Raw genomic sequence first — 22,830 nt, 5'->3', positions numbered from 1 at the left:
AAGATTATCATGAAACGGAGTTCTCGAATAATTTAATATTATATATATATATAAATTTCATCTGTTCCAATCCCTTTTACTTGTGCGCATTTTGAATAAAATACGTTACTTTGAATAATATGCGATAATTTCAGTTATAAATTAAAATTACATTTGTTATTTTATATTAAAAGTTAACAAAAAACAATAAAAGAAAATATATACACATTTACAAAAATACTAGGTCCCACCGAGATTTGAACTCGGATCGCTGGATTCAGAGTCCAGAGTGCTAACCATTACACCATGGGACCTCTTGCACAAGAGCGCAGTGGATAATGTACATAGAGTATCAAAATTTTTCTATAAAAATTATTATCAATATTACAGATTTTCAAAATATTAATATATCAAATTTATAATTGGTAACAAGCGTTAACAATTTAAATTCGTACTGACAGAATTATTACACATATCTCCGATGATAAATAAGTTATTTTTTTCGTACATATTATTTGCACAAATTGAATAAATTTTAAAGTTATATCGAGATATCTCAGCATTCTATAAAATTGTACCAATTAACAATTATCAATAATTTTTGTTTTTCAGATTATAAATAATATGATTAAGAAATGATAGACTTAACTTACAATTAGACATTAGAAATAAAATTTTGTTACTTATACAATTGAACTTAAATCGAGAAATCCATGCTGTGTATAACATAAGTAAATATTACATATTACAATGGAATGAAAATATTAACGTCGTAAAAATGTAATAGTTTAAAATTCATTAATGGAAAAATTGAACAATTTGCTCATCAAATTCAAATTCTACTTATTGTTAGAACAGAAATTATATTTATAATTATTACAAATTAAAATCAACTCAGTATAGTCAAACTTTCTTAGCTGAAAATCAAATCTTTTTTTTAGAGAATGCTAAAATGGCAACAAAAAATCTATTTACTAACTATTATATTAACAATTCTAAAATTAAATGAGTAGGATGTAGAGAACATAAAATTTTCAATATTCATTTTTCTGTTTTATCATTGTAATAAGTAAGTATAACAATGAAATTTCTCATAGAATAACATATAATTGCATATCACTTATTTCATATAATAAATTTTAATACATATATATGTAATATTTATATATCTTTCATCTATATCTCACAGAATTTTTTCAATAAGAATTCTCACTCTACATATATATATATATGTATATATATATGTGTATATATATATATATATATATATATATATATATATATATATATATACATATGAAAATTATAATACTATATAAACAAGCAAAATATCGATACACTTATCATATACATATAGTAAGTAGTCAAATCTCTAGAAGCTTTTCTAGTGCTATTAATTGTATTACATACTATCAGAAATCTTTGTCCTCCATTACTTATCTGGAAATAATAACGAATAGCATATTTCGTTTCTTCGCGCGATTAATTTCAATTCGAGTCGGTATTGCGTAACAATTTCACATGCGCTTCATACGCGTTTACTTTAGTGACACACATTTAAATATACAACGCGCAAATGAATAAGATCATTGGCTTAAAGCATTTTTCATATTTTGAGCAATAAAAAAGTATATATTTTCTTCCTGTACCCTATTTTGTATGATACTTAAAAAAATGTGTGTTCAGGGCGTGAGTGAGTGTATGTATATGAATGTATATGCAAAAACGAATTTCTTTTCTCGTATTATTCTCTGTTTCATGCAGTAAATTTGGCAAATTTGTTTTGAATCTTTGTTTTTGCTCTATATAGACACAATTGATAGGTAAATTACAATTCATAATCAATTGATAATCTTGTCGATTATATATTATACAAATATGACCCCACATAAAAATGCTGTTTGCTCTAAAGCCAAGTTAAATAAAGAAGAGAGGTGCAGATTCAATTTTTTAATAGAAAAAAAGTAAACGCTCCTGTGCACTGCCGGATAGTAATCTCCAACCACGTTTGATGTTCAAATATTGAATGATGGCACGTACACAAATTAAAACCCCTGAAATAATATATTATATTTTAATATATTTTAATATTTTTTTAATAATAATTTTTACATTAAAATATGTTTTAATTAAATTCTTTAAACATCATACATACCAAATGCCATAATCAACCACCAAAGCCATGAATTCTCACGTGAAGCAAGATCGGTAGAGTGTTTGACAATGAGTGTCCACTTTGTCAGAGACAATCCAAAACCAGCCAGTGCACCATAACGAGAAGCAATAGTATGACAGAAACACATCAGTAACAGAAACCCGATCCAATTAAATAGGAATGCAACTATAAAAGACAGATGAATTAATATAAATAAATATATCATATTTTAAAAGAAAAGATTTTTTAAATATAAGAATATCTCACCAAGAAATGCTGTGAAAAACATAAAGTCTGTACCAAGTAATCCACTTTCTGGATCACCTTCTGCAGCTTCGGTATCTATTGCTAATATTGTTAGAGGTTGTTGTGGTGACCTAATATTTCCTGGCTACAATAGAAATATTTAGAATAACTAAAGATTCAAAACTTGGAAAGAGATGTTTAAAATATAAAAAAAAAAAAATACATACATAAATACATAACAAATATATAAATATATACAATTCTTTCAAGTACAGTTATGTACCATATGTACTTGAGGTTGTGGCTCGCCTTGTAGAGTTTTTTCACGCTGCACCTCTTCATAACTGGGCAATTTGGTAGCTACTTCATAAGGAGGTGGTGCAGAAAAGTCTAGTTTTGGAGGTGGTATCTCTTCCCCATCGGCCTAAATAATTTTACTCAATTAATTCAATTGTTTAATCTAGAATGATTTTTACTATACATTATATGATATATGTTACCATTCGAATTCGATTCACCGTTGTTAGATCGTTTGCCTGTGCACCAGCAGATGTTCCGGAATGATTGAGTATATCAACTTGCATAAATGGCATAGCTACAGTAACTGTAGAAACTTCGTTCTGATGTGACGTTTCGCCACTGGTATCCGCACTTGTTTGAGGCGGCTATAAAATAGTACATAGACTAGATTTCGACCAATACATATAGTTTGCGGGATGACAGTTGCTTTTATTTACTCTGTCTCAGAAGTACGATCGAGAAAAACTTTCAAAATAATCAAGGTATATATGTGCCGTAGCAGATCATAGATAATGATATATCGACATATAAAATCTAATATAAATTATCAAAATAACATGACATTACGGGAAAGAATTTTAACGATTTGAACGAAGCTGATTATAATCGAGCAAAAAAAAAAAAATATTGACGATCGCGCAAGGCAAGTTTCCGTCGTTCGTATAAATTGACGCGATGTTTTCGCGTAGAAATATTTCACACGAGATACTCTTCTCGACGCAAAAAAGAATAAAATGTCCTAGAAGGGTTTAGTGAATGGAACCATTTACGGTTCGTTGTCGGTGGACGTACCGTATTGTGGCGAGCGTTACTGTCCATTTCCAGCCAGATTTCCGCGTGGCAATTGACAAACGATATCGGAAATTATCTCCTTGAGGAACGGCACGCTCCTATAAAACGCAAAACACCGTTTTCCAAATTAATAAAAAGCGTTCACAATCCGGATGGCTGACAGCTGGTAAGTCGTAGCTGACGTGACGTTTCACGTTCGCTCTAAAGTCACGTCCATCATTCTCGGTACTTTATAGATATTCTGGTCAGAAAGAGCATACGAGAAAGAGCATTTTTTTCTTTCTCTTTTACAAATGTTCGCTACTCTCGTGATGCAACATCACGTTCCTTTTGATCATTTTTCCATATTTTCTACTTTAGTTTTCATAAATATTGTCGAAGATCGTCGAAGTCAATGATATATACTAGTACAATAAACTATAGAAAATGCAGCTGAGGAGAAATGGGGTTTCTTAATTAATAATCATGAACTGATGGAAGATAAATTACGCTTGAATAAAATCGAGGTCGATAGAATCGAATCTTCAACTCTCTCCGTTTGTTATAATTCCAAAAGAATTGTAATCTAACTTAATTTAATTTATATGTTCTGCCTTCGACATTAGCAATTATCAACAATTACGATTCGTGACAAATAGTTCGAAAATAATATAGAAAATAATCCGCGAAAATTCGGATTATAAAGATTAGAGATATCGAGCGGTCTGATTGGACGCGGGCAGTCGCGCATTGAGAACCGACCCTTAGGACGGGATCCTAGCCACCGGAAGACAACGCGATGCACCGGAAATGTACCGTTAACAATTTCACCGCTTTTTCAAGCAAATTCGTAATATGCTCTTCACACGTCGCGAATAACGCGTGGATTTAACGTTTGCGTATCGCGCGCAGAAACGTCGTCAGCATCGTCGATCCGTGAAATCGTCGCCAGCTTGACTAGCCATCCGACGAGGATGGTATATCGGGGCGGGGCGCGGGGAAGGAGCGACTAGGTTCACGTCATCGCGCATAAACGACGCTCCGCTCGTCAGTCAGTTGCTCCAGTCGCTCGCTGATCGTTGAAGGAGCAGGTAGACGGATCTTCGGCCACGCGATGTCGGAAGTATTCAAATTGGGTGACTTAGTTTGGTGTGTATTAAGAGTGCGCATAATGCGATCGTGTGTATTTTAGTGCCACACGTACTAATCCTCTCCGTTTCTCTTTCTGGCTTTCAGGGCGAAAATGAAGGGATTCTCGCCGTGGCCCGGCCGGGTAAGTGCCGACTCCCCTCCGCCCTCTTCCTCGCCTCTTCCCTAGTCCGCGAGTATCGTAACGCGGGCTCTCTCGCTGCGCTCCTCCCGTCAACGTCGTTTGCGCGCGCGCGCGCGCGCATACTCGCTCGTATTTGGCGGGTTTTGCCGCGTTCGCGTGCACGAGTTATTCCGCCGCACGATATCCGTTTCGGACTCAACGCCGCTAACTTTGACTCGCATCGCATCCCGTCGCATGGCATCATACGGTCTCTCTTATCTCCCGCCACACCCGACCTTCGAATTCAAATTGGCGCGCAGGCCGCGAAAATATAACCTAAATCCCGAATTAATGCGTCTCTCTCTCTCTCTTTCAATATCCGTCCCTCTCTTTCTCGCCTTCGTTTGGCGAAAGCAATCATCGCGGATTTCGTAACTTGTCGTTGCGATGAGTATCGAGTAGCGGTATTTCGATCCGCTAATCGTCGAGATTTCAGGATTTGTCCCGCGTAATTTGGCTATCTTTTTTTCGATTGGTAACGACGCGCGTGACGTCGAGTGTTGTCCGAACGGGTCCGATTACGTCTGATCAGCTTGTCGCAGTCGCATTTTTTTACGTTTACAATGAAATAAAAATGCATATTTTTCTGTAGAAGGAGAGAGAAGAAAATTAAGTATTACGAAGCGTGTGTGTATGTGTGTGTGCTACTCTGGGATCCCTTGGATTTTAATCGTGGTAATCGCATATCGTTTCATGACAGGAGCGTACGAAAGCGATTTCTAGAACTATTTATTGTTAGATATAACTTCATATTACTGTCAGTAACTTTTCTTCAGATTATCTTTTAATTCATATGAAAATTCAATTTAAAAAAAAAACGTAATATTTATATATTAATTTATGTATAATTATTATTGGACAAGAAGTATTGGTTGTGTTATTGAATTATTTTTAATAATATATTGATATCTCTCTTTAATAATTTTTATCATATTTAAAATGATATTTTTCTAGCAATTTCACATCTTGAAAACATGTATAAATATTAAAAGTTCACAGTTGTAATGAGTTTTAGTTTGTAAATGAGACAACTATGTCATAGTATCAAAGTATTTTGTTAGAATTAATTTTCAAGTGATTGTATCCATCTTTTATTCTATATATAAAGATTGATAAATATAAAATATTGTGTTTGAAATGGATTGTAAGTAAAAATGAAATGCAAAACATAGAACGAAATGTTGTAATTATGCTTATCAATATATTAGGCTATATATTAATAATTATATAATGGCATGTGAAGGTGTCAGTTCCTTCAAAGGACTTAAAGAAGCCTGCAAATACAAAAAAGGGACCAGTACAGTGTATTTTTTTCTTTGGGACGAACAATTAGTAAGTTTTATTTACAAGTTGTTTACATGTTATATATTCATAAAATATTGTTATATTTTAAAATTCCTTAATATTTTTTTTGTAGTGCGTGGATAGAAGAATCCCACATTAAACCGTACCAAGAATATAAAGATACTTTAGTAAAATCTAGCAAATCTGGTGCATTCAAAGATGCAGTGGAAGCTATAGAAGAATTTATCGCCAAAGGAGAAGTGAGTTCAAAATTTGTATATATTTATATTTGACAATTTGTTATTTATAACTTTACATATTATAATTTGATATTAATAAAATGCACTTATTAATAAATATAAAAGTTATTAGTTAAATAGTAATAATAAATATTCTAGTTCCAAATATTAGAATTAATCTGAGAACAAAAATTAGAAATAAAATATCTAATCTTAATCTTGCATAATGAAAATGATAATATCTATTGATGTGCATTAGGTATTCGAGGATGGCTTGGATCCAGATTCCCTCTTCGATAGACTTAAAGAAGATACTATAGCTGAAAAGAAACCTGTTGTTAAAACGCCAAAACCTCGCAAGGTTGGTAGCAAACATGTTTTATATCCTTCCACAATTATTAAAAATATTAATTACATTTTATATATGCACACAATTAACTACTGCTACAGGAAACAACAAAAACTCCTAAGCGATTAAGTGACAGTGGTTCAGGTGATCGTCGACCTGCTAAAAAGCAGCGTAGGGAATCAAGTACCAGTAATAGCAACAGACTCGGCAGTGTCAGTCCTACACTGAATCATTCTACTCCAGCTAGAAAAACGGGCTCGCTTCTAAACAGACCGGCAAATGTCACCAGACCTGTAAGTAATTGATATCTTTCTCATTGTTGTTGAAAAAATTATGCATTCTGTACCGTGAGTATTAACACAAGTAAATGTTAGAACATATGATTTAATAATGTTATTGAATCTGAAACTTACTCCATATTATGCACAACATTTGTATAACATTTCATAGAGTTGAGATTAGATAATTATAGAAGATACTATTATAGAAGAATTATAGAAGATGAGATACTTTATTTTTAAATATCTAGTTATATTTACATTTTGCACTTTTATATTTACAATTAGCACTAAATATAATTGTTTGAATTACATTTTTTTTTGTATCCAGTACTCATGAATACATTATGTAGAATGTTATCATAGACTGAGAATCGGACGGTATACGTGCGCGGAATGTTCCGCATATATACGAGTGCTGTGTCTCAGTGCCGTACTTAGTTACACGATGATCCCGTTATTATTTTAGTGGTTTCATATGTTCTTATTTTAGTTTTAATAAAATATATTGAAAAAATATACTTCTTTATGAAAATAAGAAATTTTAAAATTTATTTGAATTTTGATAAAAGTAATAAGATATTTAATTATATCCTCATATCAGACACTAATAATTTTGCAAATTTAGAGATCTTTAACATTTTAATAACATTTTATAATATTTATAATTTATAATTATTTATAATTTAATTTATAAAAAATATTAATTTTGCAATTTATTAAATGACATAATGTTTATGTGTGTGTATAAAATTTAATGATTATTTAATTATATATTTATTAAAAATTATACTACTTATCTAAATGTATATATTATAAGATATAAAAAGATCTGATTAAGATTTTGAAGAAATTATATCTAATCTCTCTGTATACACACACAACCACATTTTAGAAATTTGGTCTATAAAAAATTCTTCTAATTATTCACTTGATAATTTATCATTCAATAATTACTCAATAATTATTCGTATCTGTGATGGATCTAAGGAAAGTGGATTTCTATTTGAAAGATATTTGAAAAAATAAGCTTCTCCTTCTTTAAATTATATATTTTCAAAAAGCTTTTTAAAATATATTTTTTGTCAAAAGTTTTTGAATAATAAATAAATAAATTTTTACAATCTTCTAATTTTTAGTATAAACATGTTGATAATCAAAAATTTTATCAAATATTAAATTGGATTTTAATTACAATTAATTGTTAAGATTTATTTTTGGCTTCTTTTTTTATTAAAATTTAATTCATCAAAAAATTATTTAATTTTTTATTAATGATAAATAAGATAAATATTTTTTAAATTCACATTTAATTATTTCTACTGCTGAAAACATATATATATGCAACATGTATATGACGAATATAATTAAATTAAAAAATTAAATTAAATTAATAAAATTAGATAAAATTTAAATTAGTCAAATTAGATAATTATTTAAAAATATTAATATTTCAAATAATGAGAATTTATGCCAATTGAATCGTATGTGTATAGGAGAAATATTTGTCATTATACAAAAAATGTTCTAGTTTTTTATATATGTATTTTTTTTTAAATATTTCAAAAATAGTTTGTACAAATATTGTTCCCGTAACATTCTTTCATCTTTTTCTACAGGTTACACCACCCTTGGATCTCGAAACGATGTCAAAAACTCTCAAGGAAAAGAATATTCTTCCATCAAATCTAAAATTTGGTTTCCTCGGGCTGGGCATCATGGGTAGCGGTATCGTGAAAAATTTGATCAACAGTGGTCATAGCGTGATCGTGTGGAATCGGACGCAGGAAAAGGTATGTATCAATGTTTTTTTTTTTCATTGTACGGCGTGCATAAAAACTTTTTACCAATGCATTATAATTAAAATATACATATTATTATTATTATTAAATATATTTATATTCCATTAACAATTAAATTTTTATAAATAGATATAAATTTTTTTTATATATTAACTCACTTAAAAATTACTTAACTTATACTATTTAAAATGAAAAAAAAATTAGAGAATAAAGAGTTATTGGAAGAAATATTATTACAATAATATCAAGAATATCACAATAAACAATTTATTAATTGAAGAGATTTATATAATTAAGAAGTTGAGCAAACATTATCTCGATTCAAAGAAATAATTCGGAATTATTTCCTCCGATATCTCGATTTACTCGGAATTATTTTCGCAAAAGCGAACAAGTCATTTATTATGAGTAACTTTAGATCTTTTACATCGCTCAGTTAAAATTTTGAATGATTTAATCGTTTGATCTTTTATTTTTCAATATGGATATTGCTTAATAATGAATAGTATATGTCTCAATATATAAATTGGTGCCATTTCACTGTTTATTCTGAAACAGCAAGTTTACAAAATAAAAGATGGCAATTTATTCTATCTTATTTATTGTATCTTTTGGATGTATTTGTGGTATTGTCTTTCAGAGCATAGAAAATAGAAGACTTTCGAAAACTTGACAAGATATTGAAATATTAAATTTTGGGAGGTAACCCTCTCTTGTGACAAACTAACATGTAAAATATTTTGAAATAATAATCTTCTTATAGGATAGCCATAAGAATTGCTCAGTCTTTTTAACGTAAATCGGATTTAATAATCATATATTTACATTTCGTTTTTTCTTTGGTATGCAATTTTCAAATTTTGGATTGTAATACAAGCAATTACTTGTATACAATACGTAGATATATAACCTAACATCGATATATTTTTGACAAATTCAGTGATTGGCAAACATCACTTAATAAAAAATTGACTGATACGTTTTCACCTTGATTTTATATATCTATAATTTATTTTTTTTTAAATATTTTTTTATAATAATTCCGAGAGCAATTTGCTATCAACATATCGACTTACAATTAATTGTATCAAAAAGACATTCAAGTGTATAGAATAATTTCTCTTTCTTTCTCTCAAGTTCTATATATTCTATAATATATACATTATATATATACATTTGATAACTTAAATCGTAATATATGAAAGTTCATAAATCACAGCATTTAAAAAACATGTTAAATAAAGTCGAAATTGCACAGGATGTTTCAAACAAGTATAGTTTCAGGGCATCTTGCACATTAGGAAAGTAAAGTTTTTTTATCATTAAAGACGTTCTTATAATATATAAATTTTTGCTACAAAATTATTTCTTATGATATTATTTCCGCTAAAACAACACTTCTTACGAAGTCTTTCTCTCATTAGATATTAACAAATGAAATAAATTTTATAATCTATTTTATAATCTCTATTTCTCTATAATTATTTACGCACACAAATGGCGTAACTAATTTTTAATATATACTCACTAATAATAAATTTTTGTTCTTTAAAATGACAAAAAGCTTCTTTTCTATTTTATTTGCAAAATTAGAAAAAAAGTATAAGAAATTGTGCATTTCTTAATTTATATAAATATTTAATTATCAATAAAAAAAAATTTGTCAATAAAAAGACAAATTTGTGTTTTAATGTTATTAAAATAATATTATACACTCTCAATTCTCTTTTTATGGATCTCTTATGGGAGAATTTTAAAATACCAATTACTTACACGTATTAATAATTACGCCACTATTGATGTAATAATATATCGGAACGCGAAAAATCGTTTCTGAGAAGCAACTTTACATGATTCAAATTATTTTGATTTTCTGTACGCCTTTTAATTAAAGTCAATAGTGCGATTAGCGTTCTTTACGCTATAATTAATTTACGTATGCGCTACACGCGCGTTACTCTTGCGTTAAGACTTCACGGTTTAAAACGATGTATAAAAAATATATGTGCCGGAAGCATAAGTACAAGTTTCGATCTACGAAGGAACAGAGAAAGATTCTCTCACTTAAGATTCGATGTACCATGATTCGGGTAGCTAGTTTAAATTATTCTCTAAGCGTAATAGATTTCAGATTTCTCATTTTTCGTTTCTATTTTTTATTTTCAAGAGCGTTTGCCTAGTTGCATTTATCTAGTTTGGTTATATAATACAATAATATACTTCAGTTTAACTATATGTGTATTGGAAATACGCGGGTAAACACATCAATAGAATTTTCTCCATGTATTATTTTATATAATCAAAAATCAAAAAAATGATATGAAAGATTTATTGATCGCTCTGCAGTTAAATATTTTAGTCATAGGGTTGTTCATAATAAATACGATATTGAACAATAAAAATTTAAAAACTAATTTCTTTGTAATAATGGAATTTATATTGACAAGTTGACAATTATTAATTGAACATTAATTTCAAACACTTTTGTGTAAATTAAATTTCTGCACTGATAATCATTTATTTGTTAATGAAATAAATGCCATCATCGAATTGATAGAAGAAGCAATCTAAATATATATATATGATTGTGCCTCTAAATTGAAATTGTAACGAGTGTCCTCTTTAGAATAGGTATTCACAGATAGGTTTGACAAACATTATACAAAAGTTAATCATATATATTGACATCATTATTTACGCATTAGTATCTGCGGTTCTTACTAGCTCTTCTCTTGCTATTAAGATTTTATATTAAAAATTCTTTTTATTCATTGTTAGAGATCGCTTAATAACTTTAATCACAATTCTTCTTAAAGTATCATCGAAATGACAATTCGGAAAAAGATGTGGGGAGATCCTAAATAAAAGTGAACAGAGCTGTAAATAAAGAGAGATTCACTTGTTAAAAAAGTTTTGACATAGAAATACATACTTAAAATATTATTGTCAGAGAGAAGCTATACGTAATTATAATAATTTGATAATACGTAAATGATATATTATAAGATTCTTATTTAGAAAAATCGATTTTGCCATTTTGAGATATTATCTGTAAAAATGATATAATTGTACCGCTTCTGACAAATTTATATTGATAATAGATTCATTGAATAAATGAGTAGTATGTATCGTCAACTATCAATTTGTTGAAATTTTTAATAAATTTGAATTAAGTTTACAATTGTAAGGTATATGCTATATTTGTAGTTATTTCAATTGACACCAGATAAATTAAAGTGAAAATAAACTTAATTTAAACTAGCACAGATGCGCGAGTAAAAAATTTGTCAGATTAGATGCGATTAACTTGCATTTCATATATATAGTGCCATTCCGATTTGTTTATCTAGTATAGATGAAGTATAGAATGCGTCTGAAAAGTTGCAAATCAATAGGGGGAAACATTGTTTGATGAAAAAATGAAGAAATATATATAGAATAATGTTTTCTTAGCAAAAATTTGCATATATTCTTTAATTTTCAAGAATGATTAGCAGATTAATTATGTGTTCAATGCTTGCGGTAATTAAATTTTTATAAAATTAAATTTAAGCCATTTTAAGATGTTATTGAGAAAGTTCTTAACTCAATTTTTTTAAATAAAATTTTTTTGATTATTCATAAATAATTGTATCTTATATAGAATAGACATAAATGAAAATTCTTCTGGAATGATTGAATCGTTTTCTCTTATAATACAAATAGTGCATTTGCAATTATTAAATATATATTAGAAATTAATTTATATGTATATTTCAACTAATTTCTAATATATCTTTAATAATTGCAAATGCACTATTTGCTTTATAACAGAAAATGATTCAATCATTCCAGAAGAATTTTCATTTATATCTATTACACATCCAATTAATTGGAATAAAAATTTTTTGAATTAGGTGAACACTTAATAGTAATAATAAATTTGTATGTTTTTTTATTTATTGGTCAAGAGGCAAAACCTATTAATAAATTAAAAACGAAAGAGGATTAATAAATTGTATATGTTTACACTGTTGTAAGAATCGTGAAGAACATATCATCAATAATTACATAGTTGCATAACTGCAATTATATTTTATGATATTTACTTGTAAATAAGACTTAGCATTCGTAAAAGTGTTAACTCCCACAACAACAAAATATAAGCTTCTTGACACAAATTTTTAATTGAATTATTTTAAATTATATTAATTATATTTGTTTAGAATACCATCAAAAATGATTTAATTATATTAGATATATAGAAAACTGGCTGTTTTTATCGATTAAAAAAATATCGTTACATCATAGACTCAATTTCGATATATTTTTCATCAATCATATATAAACATTATTTATTAGAAACTTTTCTGTTAATGTTTTGATAGAACCTATTAAGATTAAGTGAGGTAATGAATTATTTGGAAATTAATATCTATTTATTTTATGACCAACTGCCTTTTACTCAATTTTCACTGAACCAGCTTTATCAAGTTTGAATTTGATGATTTACTGAGTCTCAGTTTTTCTGATATAGTTTGCACAGGTTTTTCTCGACATAGAATATGCTTTCCCCAGTGTCATTATGACACCGTAACACCAAGCACTATATGGTTTCCGCCATGGTTACGCTTCGTCTTGTATATCCCGTACGCGATCTCCCCCTCTAACTAACACGGAGGAAATACGATAAAACTTTATCTCTCGCATAACGTCGCTGACGCGATCCAAAAATAACGACAACGCTCTTCTGACCTCCATCTTTTTCCTTTTCGTTCACTAATATCGTTATTATTGTGACTCAATCGTTTCTATAATCCACAGTGTTATTTACATAGACGATCAATATATAGGTATCCTTTTTTTTTGCGTGACTTTTTCGATATAAAAATATGCGCTTTCTCTGCGATTCGATCGAGATCGATGAATTCCCAAGCAAGACAAACGATAAATCCATAAATATTTAACTTTAAATTTCTTATGACAGCAAAAATGTTTTGCTGTCTCTAATATATTTTTATACTTATATATTTTATATTTCAATATTAATAAATTATAAAATAATTTTAACATAATAAATTATAAATTAATTACTCACAACAATTAACTTAATCAAAAATTTCAAAAACATTTCTGAAATTAACTTTTTTAAAATATAAATTGATTTTAGAAGGTTTTAAATGAAATTATCTTGCTATCTTATATAAGGTGATAAATCTAACATATTTAAAAAAATTTTTTATTCAGTTCGCGAAATTTATTATTGAATTTTGAATTTCATTCTGTCCATAAATTGGTGATTTTTTGTGTTAAATCTTTTTTGCATGTTATATAGTCCATTCAAGAATCACGATTTATTAAAAAGTTTTTAATCAGATTTGACAAATTATACACAACCCACTCTTGCTCTATATTCTTCAGTTGTCACTCTTATTTTTTTAACTCGGACACTGAACAATATTGCAATGGTAATCTCGATAATTAGAATCCGCGTTAATTAAATTGTTTAGAGTTAGCGACAGTAACTATCAGAATTGAAATACTGCCTATTGTTAATTAGCACTTTTATCTTTTTATTTTAACGCTTGTTTAAGAAAAGTCATTGAAAAATTAAACTTTCAGTATTTTTCAAATTGACCTATCAATATATTTTTCTACAAAAAAATCTCTTATCTCGCGAGATGGAATTTGGATGGGGATTAAGACAAAGACGGCACTTCGCGATGGTTCGTCAAGATTTATTCAACAAAGGAACGCATTTTTGGAAAACTTGTATAATAGTAATTTCACTGCAACTAAAACTATACATATAATTTCTTTCAGAAGCGGTGCTTCTATTCCAAAAATTCTAACAGCCAATAATTTCTTTATTATAATTTCTTCTTTTTTTTCATAATAAACAGTTAAATATGTTCCTACAATGATTAAAAAATTAAGTACGTACGTTATATTTTCCGGTATACGTTTCTTTCTTTTCTCTCTTCGATAAGACACACATATGTATATATGTATATATGTATATATATATATATATATATATGCGTGTGTGTGTGTGTGTATATGTATACACTTTTATATCTCAAACAATTTGTAATCAACTATGTTAATCATAAGCGATTAAAAAAAAGGATGTGAGCAAACGCAATCAGCGTTCTTCACTATTTTTCGATTACTCGCGAGGAAATCGAGACGAAGAAAGAGACAGAAATTTAAATGAATAATTGTAAGCGAATCGATCTCATTGTTTTCAGTTTTTCGCAATAGAGAATAGAATCCGAATTTTTTTTTTCGCGGACACTGATACATGAAACTTTCACGCATTTCTATTTACAAAAAGTTAAGAATGATTCCTCGCGGAAACCTTAAGACTTATGGAATTGACAACTAGGTAAAGTTTTTGTTTTTTTCTCGTCTCGCGCTTCTAAAGGAAATTAATTTATGATCGAAGCGCGTAATGTAATTTGCATAATTTTATCTTTATTCCATCATCTTCTCGGATGCTATTGATTATCTAAAAACGATAGCGCACTGAAAAGGACACATTGCTTGACAAGACGGACAGATTGCAAGGTCGACTATACTAAGAGAGTCCTTGGAAACTGTCCGCAATTTTTTTTGTTCTTCTAGTTAGCACACCCACGCACTTGTAATCGACAGTCTTGATCTTTGCAGAAGAAGATTCTTTCGTTCCCTTGGCACTGACACACGAGTTCTCGAACTATCTTCTAGGGTATTCTATTCGAATTAGTCGTACAATCGGAAGAAGCTTCGAATAGTTTTCTCGAAGACACCAATTTCCCACTTATCGAGCAGAATGACGATTATCCTTCCATTTCACCTCACCTTATCGATTACTCGAGTACAGTGTCTCTCTATGTTTCTCATAATTTAAACTATAGCAGGAACCCATTCTTGACTGCTTTAACGCACTGCCGGCTAGAGTTTAGTCTCGCGTGGAAGATCAGGTAGACTGTTGCTAGGTACTAAAAGTCCCAGGGCTTCCGGAATCTGTCTTCGCGATTCTTTGGCCAGAATGTTTGTATTATTGGAACCTCTAAAAATTGGCTTGTTGCTGTTTTCATAGTTGCTACATACGGATAACGTGCTGTCATACTCGTCGATACATTGTAATATCGTCGAAGTAGATAACATTGAGACGAGTCCCGGAGGTGGCGGTGGTGGACCACTCTTCTCGATGTAGTTGATGTGAATACCATCCATTACATTTTGACTATGTGGACTAGCCGATGATAGTTCAGTTGGCGTATAATATTCACTATTAACATCTTCTAAACTCGGTCCCGCCGTTAGATCATCAATCTTCGCCTTGAAATACGCATCCATGCCACTGAGGTCGTCTTTATTAGGGTCGAACACCATGGAATCGCCTTTGCCACACGAGCCGCTCCGGCAATTATCGAAATATAGATTCGGCAAATTTTCCAATACTTTGGATAGCGTCTGCTGTTGATACTTATAGCTCTCTCTCAATCGCAATACCTGATGAGCGCTGAACTTACGGATTTTGTTCCGTTGGAAGACGTAATTCTCGCGCACCCAGTTTAGCTGGCTAGTGGAGTAATCCCTTACTCTCTTTACCTGCGAAAAAGTAGAAAAATAAACGCGATTATTATGTATATCTATTATATATATAGTAATATCTCGTATTATTTCGATGATTAATCTGTGCTACGTGACTGTTAATCTTGATCGTGCTTTCTCAATAAAGAATTGTTTCATTAACGAATCGAGATGCGCGCGCAGATCAAAACAATATAATAAACTTTGCACGTATAACATTTTTTGTTACTTCGCGCACAATAATGTATGCATTGCAACGAAATCACGTAGATCAGATATGATCAGAATATGATAATAAAAAAAAAAGATTGAATTTAATTGCGAAGAATACTGCCATAAAAAATAATTTATACAGAATATCGTACCTGATCATAATACTGATCTCTCAGCGCGGTCAGGTGACTGGTACCATAATCCCGTATATCCCGTATATGTTGCATTTGACCTTCGTAGCTGTCGCGAATCCATTCCACTTGCTGAGCGCAGTTGTCTTTAATTCTGTGCACCTGCTGGGTATAGTTTTCCCTCAGTTTTTCAAGCTGTTGGCTCTTGTACTGCTCAATGTTGTCAAGCATCTGGTAGATTTGCTTAGCTCGCGGCGTCACTCCTACACGTCTACAACACAAGCACCATTTGCCGCATCCGCATCTGCGAAAAATATGAGAAAACCATTAATTAAAGAATATGAAAGAGAAAATAGAAATTCATTGGAATAGCTAGAAGTGAAATTATTACGTCTAACTTTCTTGAATCGTTTACTCTACTCGTCAAAGTTGACGTTTTTGACAAACAATTACCATCACTCGCGAACTGTTAACAGATTGATAATACTGACAATGCATTTTATATAATGTCGCAAGATGTACGATTTGTGAAAATGAAAAAAATACGATGTATATATTTAATATATCATCACTTTATATATTATGATACTCACTTCAACAACAAGTACCACAGTAGTTGCACCAACAATGTCAATAGAAGAAACGCCACAGCACTGATTGCGCCGACGAGGATGCTGAAGATCTTTATATTATGCAAGGTTACCGGATCCATGTGTAACGTTACATAGATGGTCTCATTTGCGATCGGATTCACTGCCGTGCATTTGTACTTGCCCACATCTTGCCGTAACAACCTCGTGATATAAAGAGAACCGTTCTCCAGAACACGTATGCGATGATCGTCAACGATCGGCTGGTTCGTCAACCAACTGTGTACGGTCGGATGTTCGACGAAGGCATCGGGAAAGGCCGGATCCGGCATCCAATGGAAAACCAGGCCGCTCGGAGTGACCCAGGTCAAGGAAGGCGCAGGATTTCCGCTGAACTCACATTCCAGCAATACTGAGCTTAAGAGAAGATACTGCTGGGTATTGGTAGTTCGCACCAAAATTGGCGGACTACACTTGAGGTAACTTAATGTCTGCATGATGTCCACAGTGCCATCCACTTTATGGCCGCATTTCAATCCACTTTGGAAAGCCTTTTGTAAATGCGTCCTACTCTCCGCCCACTTGAGGAACCAGAACATACGACAATCGCAAGCCCATGGATTGCCCTGCAGCTGTAGCTTATTTAGTAGCGGTAAATTCGCTACATTCGCCGGTAAAAAGGTTAGATCGTTATTCCGCAAGTCGATTTTATGTAGAGATGGCGTCTCATTCAGAGTCAATTGACCGATCTCGCGCAACGGGCTATTAGTGATCTCCAAAGTTTCCAGTTCGATCAGACCCGCTAGATTCCCATTCCGGAGATTCTCCAGTTTAGTTTCAGATAACAGGAGGGTCCTCAGTTTGCTAACGGGTCGCCACACATTCGCGGGTAACGATGAGATCGGCAAATGACTCAGTCTGAGCCATCGTAGATTGACGAGGCCTTGAAACGCGATGTCGGTAAGACGTGCGATTGGATTGTTTTCGAGGTCGAGGTGCTCCAAGGCCGTGAGGTCGCTGAAAAGGCCACGCGGCAACGTGTCGATCTCATTGTTAGCGAGATCGAGCACTTTTAGTTGAGTCAAGCCGGAAAATAACCGAGACGGTAGTTTGGTCAATCGGTTACTGGCCAATCGTAGCTCCTGCAATTGTTGATTCGGTTGAAAACTGTGATCCGGCAGCGAAACCAAAAGATTACCACTGAGATCAAGTCGCACGAGCTCCCGAGCGGGCGCGAACGCCTGATAAGGCAATACGGAGAGTAGATTCGTCTCCAGACGAATCTCCCGAAGACGATTCAGGCCGTCAAACAGCAGCTGCGGCAGCGCGGCTAACCGGTTGCCGGTGAGGTTCAGGTACTGGAGTTGATGCAACGGATGGAAGACGTCCGATGGCAGCTCGGACAGCCGATTATCACCTAGGTCGAGTCGCTCGAGATGCGCGGTGGTGCGGAACACACCAGATTCTATGCTCTCGATGCCACTTGACGTCCAGGTCAGACTTCGCAACCCTACGGATGCCTCTAAAGCGGACACTGGAATCGCGGCCGCTTGAACATTCTTCAAACATACGTTCGTAATATTTCGGGGCAAGCCAAGACCGAGAAAACTGCGCTCCGTGCATGTCAGAGTGCCACCGTTGCTGTTGTCCGTGCACCGGCAACCACCGGGACATTTTATTTGTAAAGTGGCTGATGTGACCGATGACAGTATGTTCGAGGGTGCACCCGCGACCCGCACCACTGCTATCACCGCGACCAGAAAGATCAACCACCTCGAGCGCAGACCACCGCTTTCCCTCGCCACCCGCTCCCGCATTCCTAAGACCTGCAATGTGACGATTTTCATGGATACAGTGATTCTCTCATGTTGCTGACGAATGGACTTTCGTACGTAAATCTTTTTCAAACGAGTCTTTTCTAATCGTACCGATTCTAGACTATCTGCTAAATTGACCAAGACACAAAGACTTTATTATAGCTCACGATCGGATTCTACTTTGTTTCTCTTTTTTTTCTATCCATTCAACATCGGCAGTAATTTCGATCATTCGGCCACGTGTCTCTAAAAGCTTCCCCCCCTCCTGAATCTCTTGTTTTTTTCCGTTTTACTATCTACCTACCAAAAATCACGGCCGTGTTCCCCGCAGGTTACCCCAAATATTTCGCTCCTAAGGACAAAGTGGGACGGATAGTAACACAAAGAAGAGAAGAGAGCTCTTGGAGCCTAACCGTTCGCGAAGAATCCGACGGCACCGTGTTTCACGACGATGGGTGTGTCGAGGAATCTCCTGATGCGGCCAACGACGACGATACTGATGCTGATGACAAACGATGTTTCGAAGATGACGGTATTAACAGCGTGTCGTCGTCCGTTAATGCTGTCGTCGTGTCGCACCGGTAACATAATTGCGCTCACCTGTACCGTACCGTATCGGCAACGAGACAAGAGGCACCACAAAATTGCAAAGAAATATCAGTCCATCAATAACATTAAACCGACACCGGTGATCTCGTGCAAGCACGGAGGATATACGCACGAAGACGGTTTATTTTCTTTCGTCTCTTATCCCCTACCCCTTCTCTTTCTCTCTCTCTATCTCTCTCTTTGTCACGCCTTCTCGGTCTCCTTCTATCCCGATAACCGTCAGGCGTCGTGTGCAGCAACGCCGTAGCGCGCACCACTTGTCACGCGTGTCACATGACACGTTCGTGCATATCGCGCTCCCGGTGGCCGGTCGCATCCGCCTGCCGCGCGTCAGATGCAAAAAGCGACTGTGGAACGGAGCTCCGGCCGCGGCTCTATCGGAGCGGCGGACTCTCCTCGTGGCGACCGCCGGTTCGAGCAAATTGGCAACGTCGCCGACTCCCCAGTCGGTCGGCGCCGACGCAGACCTCGTCGGCATCTCTCTGTGAAACGAGCAGGGTAAAAGAGAGAGGAAGAACCGAGTGCGAGAGAGAGAGGGAGGGAGGAAGAGAGAGAGAGAGAGGGAGAATCGCTGTGAAAGAACAGCTCAACGAACAGCAAGGACAAGAAGGGTTTAGATAGACGGTAGCCCCTCGGCAATGGCCCTTTCCGTTTGACAGGGTGAGAGTTTGGAATTTCTCGGAGACCGTTCTACTCGATGTTACGAATCCATCGAATATCTTCCGAAATGCGCGTCACTGGCATGACTTAGGTTTATTTCAGCATCGTTTGACACGTTTGAACATTTTTTCAATATTTCCTCGAAGGTATTTCCGGAGGTGTTTTCTGACGGATATTTTGGCTGTAAACTCTTTCATCTTCGAGCTATATCGCGATATTGCGATTAACGAGCCAAAATAATTTCCAGTTTGGTGCCAAATTAGCTACTAAATATTTGATGTTGTTTTAGCGTTTATAAGAAGATTATCGCATGAGATATGATAGAGAAACAAGCGCGTTTTAGCAGTGATTCATTTCACTTTGAGAAAAGCGAATCGAAAAAGATAATCTCACATTGCTTCTAACATACATTGATAGCCTAAGTTAAATAAATCTGATATTTCTGATAAAACTTGTTAAACAAACTTTGAATTTATTATAGAATCAACAAGAATTTTTTTTTCTTTAATATCGTAAGTGGAATCTTAAGAATAGGGTCAAAGAATTATACGAATAGAATTCTCTTTAAGTCTGGGATAAATTTAAAATCTAGAAAAAAAAAGATTTTATTCTCACTTGCTTCATGAATAGTATCTTGTAGATCGTAAACCATAGGACATAGCACCACATAGAACTTCTAGAAGGCATTCACATTACAGAACAAAGTTCTAGAATGTAGAATCAGGAAAGATGTCATTTCCCGTATTATAAATAATATTATGTTTAGAAGCTATATCTTGCATTGAATATTATTGATTATAAGTAGCATTATATTTAGTAGCTATATCTGACGTTGAATGTTTTCAACAACTTGTTTAATGAATTTGTTTATTTAAAACGATCAGATAATAGTTATCACTGTTCAAAATAAGTGTAAAAAGATAAAAGATTTTTTGTCAATTATGTATTAGCTGTGATAACAGACCATATAACTTGATGTCTGCGGTAGAATGGGGCCTTAAACTTTGATTCTCGCTAATGGAACCGGTCGTGCAGACGGTAGAATTTCACGAGCATCCTAGCCAGAGGATACTCCCACGTTCGCTCGCGTTTAATCAAATCTATTTCGCCATGGTGCCTCGATGTCTAGCTATTGTGGAACCTTTCTGGAAACCGCAATCGTTCCTCAATAAATTAATCATGTGAGAAAAAATTCGTAATAGTTAAATTACGTTGAAGTTAAAATCAATATTACAGATCCGTATTAATCTATACTTCTAGAATTGAGATAGAAATAAAAAATTATTACTTTTAAAATTGAGATATAGAAATAAAAAATTATTATAGCTTTTTAAAAAAAATTATATGCCATCAAATATTGAAATTTTTAATAATAATAAATAAGATTATTGATTAAATTTTTTTTGTTTTATATAAGAAATAATGATACAATATATTTTATCATTATGTAGAAGTAATGATATACATTATGTAATGATATATTGTATATGACTATCTAATGTCAAATGTTTCATATCTGCCCATTATGAACATAAGCAGCGGATCGTCATTAGCATAAATTATACATTATAGCTAAGACAAAGTGCAATGTCTTATCGCTATTTGCCTTGTCGAATGCATAGACTGTAATATTGTGAATATTGTAATATTTCATTGCTTCTAATGATGCAATTGAGGAATAAGCGTGTTTTCACTTTTACTTTAGCATCGAGCCCTACTATGTCTTTTCGCTGAATTTGTTCATTTATCGTTTTATATTTATTGTTATATTTTTTTATATTATTTTATATTCTATCTTTTAATTTTTTTTATACTGCTATGTCATACATCTATATCTCTTATAAATTATAAATTTATTTTTTTACTTTATACTGTATTGTTACTGTATTGTAGAACGTATGAATAGTAATCTATAAATAGATTCTTCGATTACAGCACCGTGAAAGCATTTGTTTATAAAATATCATACGTGCAAGTTCTTTATAGACATCTTGTATAACTGCTAATACGCGTTCGCTATCATGTTTCGTTGATTTCTATTTGAATGAAAAGGGTATCGTATTTGAACGAGGGATGGAAGCGGGTTGTCCCTCAGGTCTCCACCGTGCAATATCGATCCATGACCTAACTTTGTTCTTCGCTTTTGCCAGCAACATACGAGCCATTTAGAGTCGAATCGGAAACATCGTTCAACGTTGTTTCCAAGCTTAGACGAAGATTTAGGGTTATCTAAATTCGGAGTCGATTTAGAAAAGCTCTTTGGGGATCAGAGAATCGATATGTTCATTTACGAAACCTAATCTAAGTTTCCAAATATACGTATGGAAGGAGTAGCCTCTATATAAAATATATTAAATGCATTACAAGACGTTATGAAAAAAAATTCATGGTTTTAAACTCTTTAATATTTGAGGAATTTCGATGAAATCTTTATTTCTGAAAAAAAAAATAAAAGCATATGCTTTTATATTAAAGTGATTAAAAGTTTTGCATATTTCGCGACAATTACAGCGAGCAATTACATGACACGTTCGC

General features: G+C 32.8%; 3 protein-coding genes and 1 non-coding gene across 8 annotated transcripts in view; 1 reads left to right on the top strand and 3 right to left on the bottom strand.

Moving 5' to 3' along the window:
- Positions 1-221: 221 nt before the first annotated feature.
- Trnaq-cug (transfer RNA glutamine (anticodon CUG)) lies at positions 222-293 on the bottom strand. The gene has a single exon. It is a non-coding gene; the product is annotated as a tRNA-Gln (tRNA).
- Positions 294-1,066: 773 nt separating this feature from the next.
- Ndfip (Nedd4 family interacting protein) lies at positions 1,067-3,674 on the bottom strand. Of its 2 annotated transcripts, none has more exons than XM_083086832.1 (6): positions 3,473-3,674; positions 2,881-3,045; positions 2,664-2,804; positions 2,402-2,525; positions 2,135-2,320; positions 1,067-2,033 (listed from the first exon to the last, which is right to left on the bottom strand). In XM_083086832.1, exons 1-6 carry the CDS (start codon positions 3,497-3,499, stop codon positions 1,930-1,932), a joined length of 747 nt encoding a protein of 248 aa, XP_082942958.1. In that variant the 5' UTR covers positions 3,500-3,674; the 3' UTR covers positions 1,067-1,929. The 2 variants fall into 2 exon arrangements, with proteins under 2 accessions (XP_082942958.1, XP_082942959.1); XM_083086833.1 differs by lacking the exon at positions 3,473-3,674 and adding an exon at positions 3,118-3,250.
- The window catches only part of Ndf (Nucleosome-destabilizing factor), a 38,601-nt gene continuing 19,101 nt past the window's right edge, over positions 3,331-22,830 (top strand). For 2 of the 3 annotated variants that reach the window (XR_014436393.1, XM_083086830.1), the window contains exons 1-7: positions 4,391-4,600; positions 4,688-4,724; positions 6,007-6,095; positions 6,181-6,307; positions 6,546-6,647; positions 6,737-6,928; positions 8,533-8,706. Coding sequence is in view for 2 of the 3 variants with exons in the window: in XM_083086830.1 (XP_082942956.1) it covers positions 4,566-4,600; positions 4,688-4,724; positions 6,007-6,095; positions 6,181-6,307; positions 6,546-6,647; positions 6,737-6,928; positions 8,533-8,706 (756 nt within the window). In the remaining variant the exon portion in view is untranslated. Of the gene's footprint in view, positions 3,639-4,390; positions 4,601-4,687; positions 4,725-6,006; positions 6,096-6,180; positions 6,308-6,545; positions 6,648-6,736; positions 6,929-8,532; positions 8,707-22,830 lie in introns of those variants that run through there. The other variant, XM_083086831.1, reaches the window with a different exon arrangement.
- Positions 14,412-20,001, bottom strand: LOC145963803 (uncharacterized). 2 transcript variants are annotated; one of them, XM_083086045.1, is made up of 4 exons: positions 19,331-20,001; positions 17,213-19,035; positions 16,641-16,923; positions 14,412-16,293 (listed from the first exon to the last, which is right to left on the bottom strand). In XM_083086045.1, the coding sequence occupies exons 2-4, from the start codon at positions 19,024-19,026 to the stop codon at positions 15,631-15,633; spliced, it is 2,760 nt and encodes a 919-aa protein (XP_082942171.1). In that variant the 5' UTR covers positions 19,027-19,035; positions 19,331-20,001; the 3' UTR covers positions 14,412-15,630. The 2 variants fall into 2 exon arrangements, with proteins under 2 accessions (XP_082942171.1, XP_082942172.1); XM_083086046.1 differs by having other exon boundaries at positions 19,440-20,001.

This window comes from Camponotus vicinus, unplaced genomic scaffold (assembly GCF_025532165.1).
Source record: "Camponotus vicinus isolate PSW18456_S1 unplaced genomic scaffold, iyCamVici1.0 SCAF_13, whole genome shotgun sequence".
Classification (NCBI taxonomy): Eukaryota; Metazoa; Arthropoda; class Insecta; order Hymenoptera; family Formicidae; genus Camponotus; species Camponotus vicinus.
The sequence above is the reverse complement of the archived record's forward strand: the minus strand, read 5'-3'. Positions and strand labels throughout refer to the sequence as shown.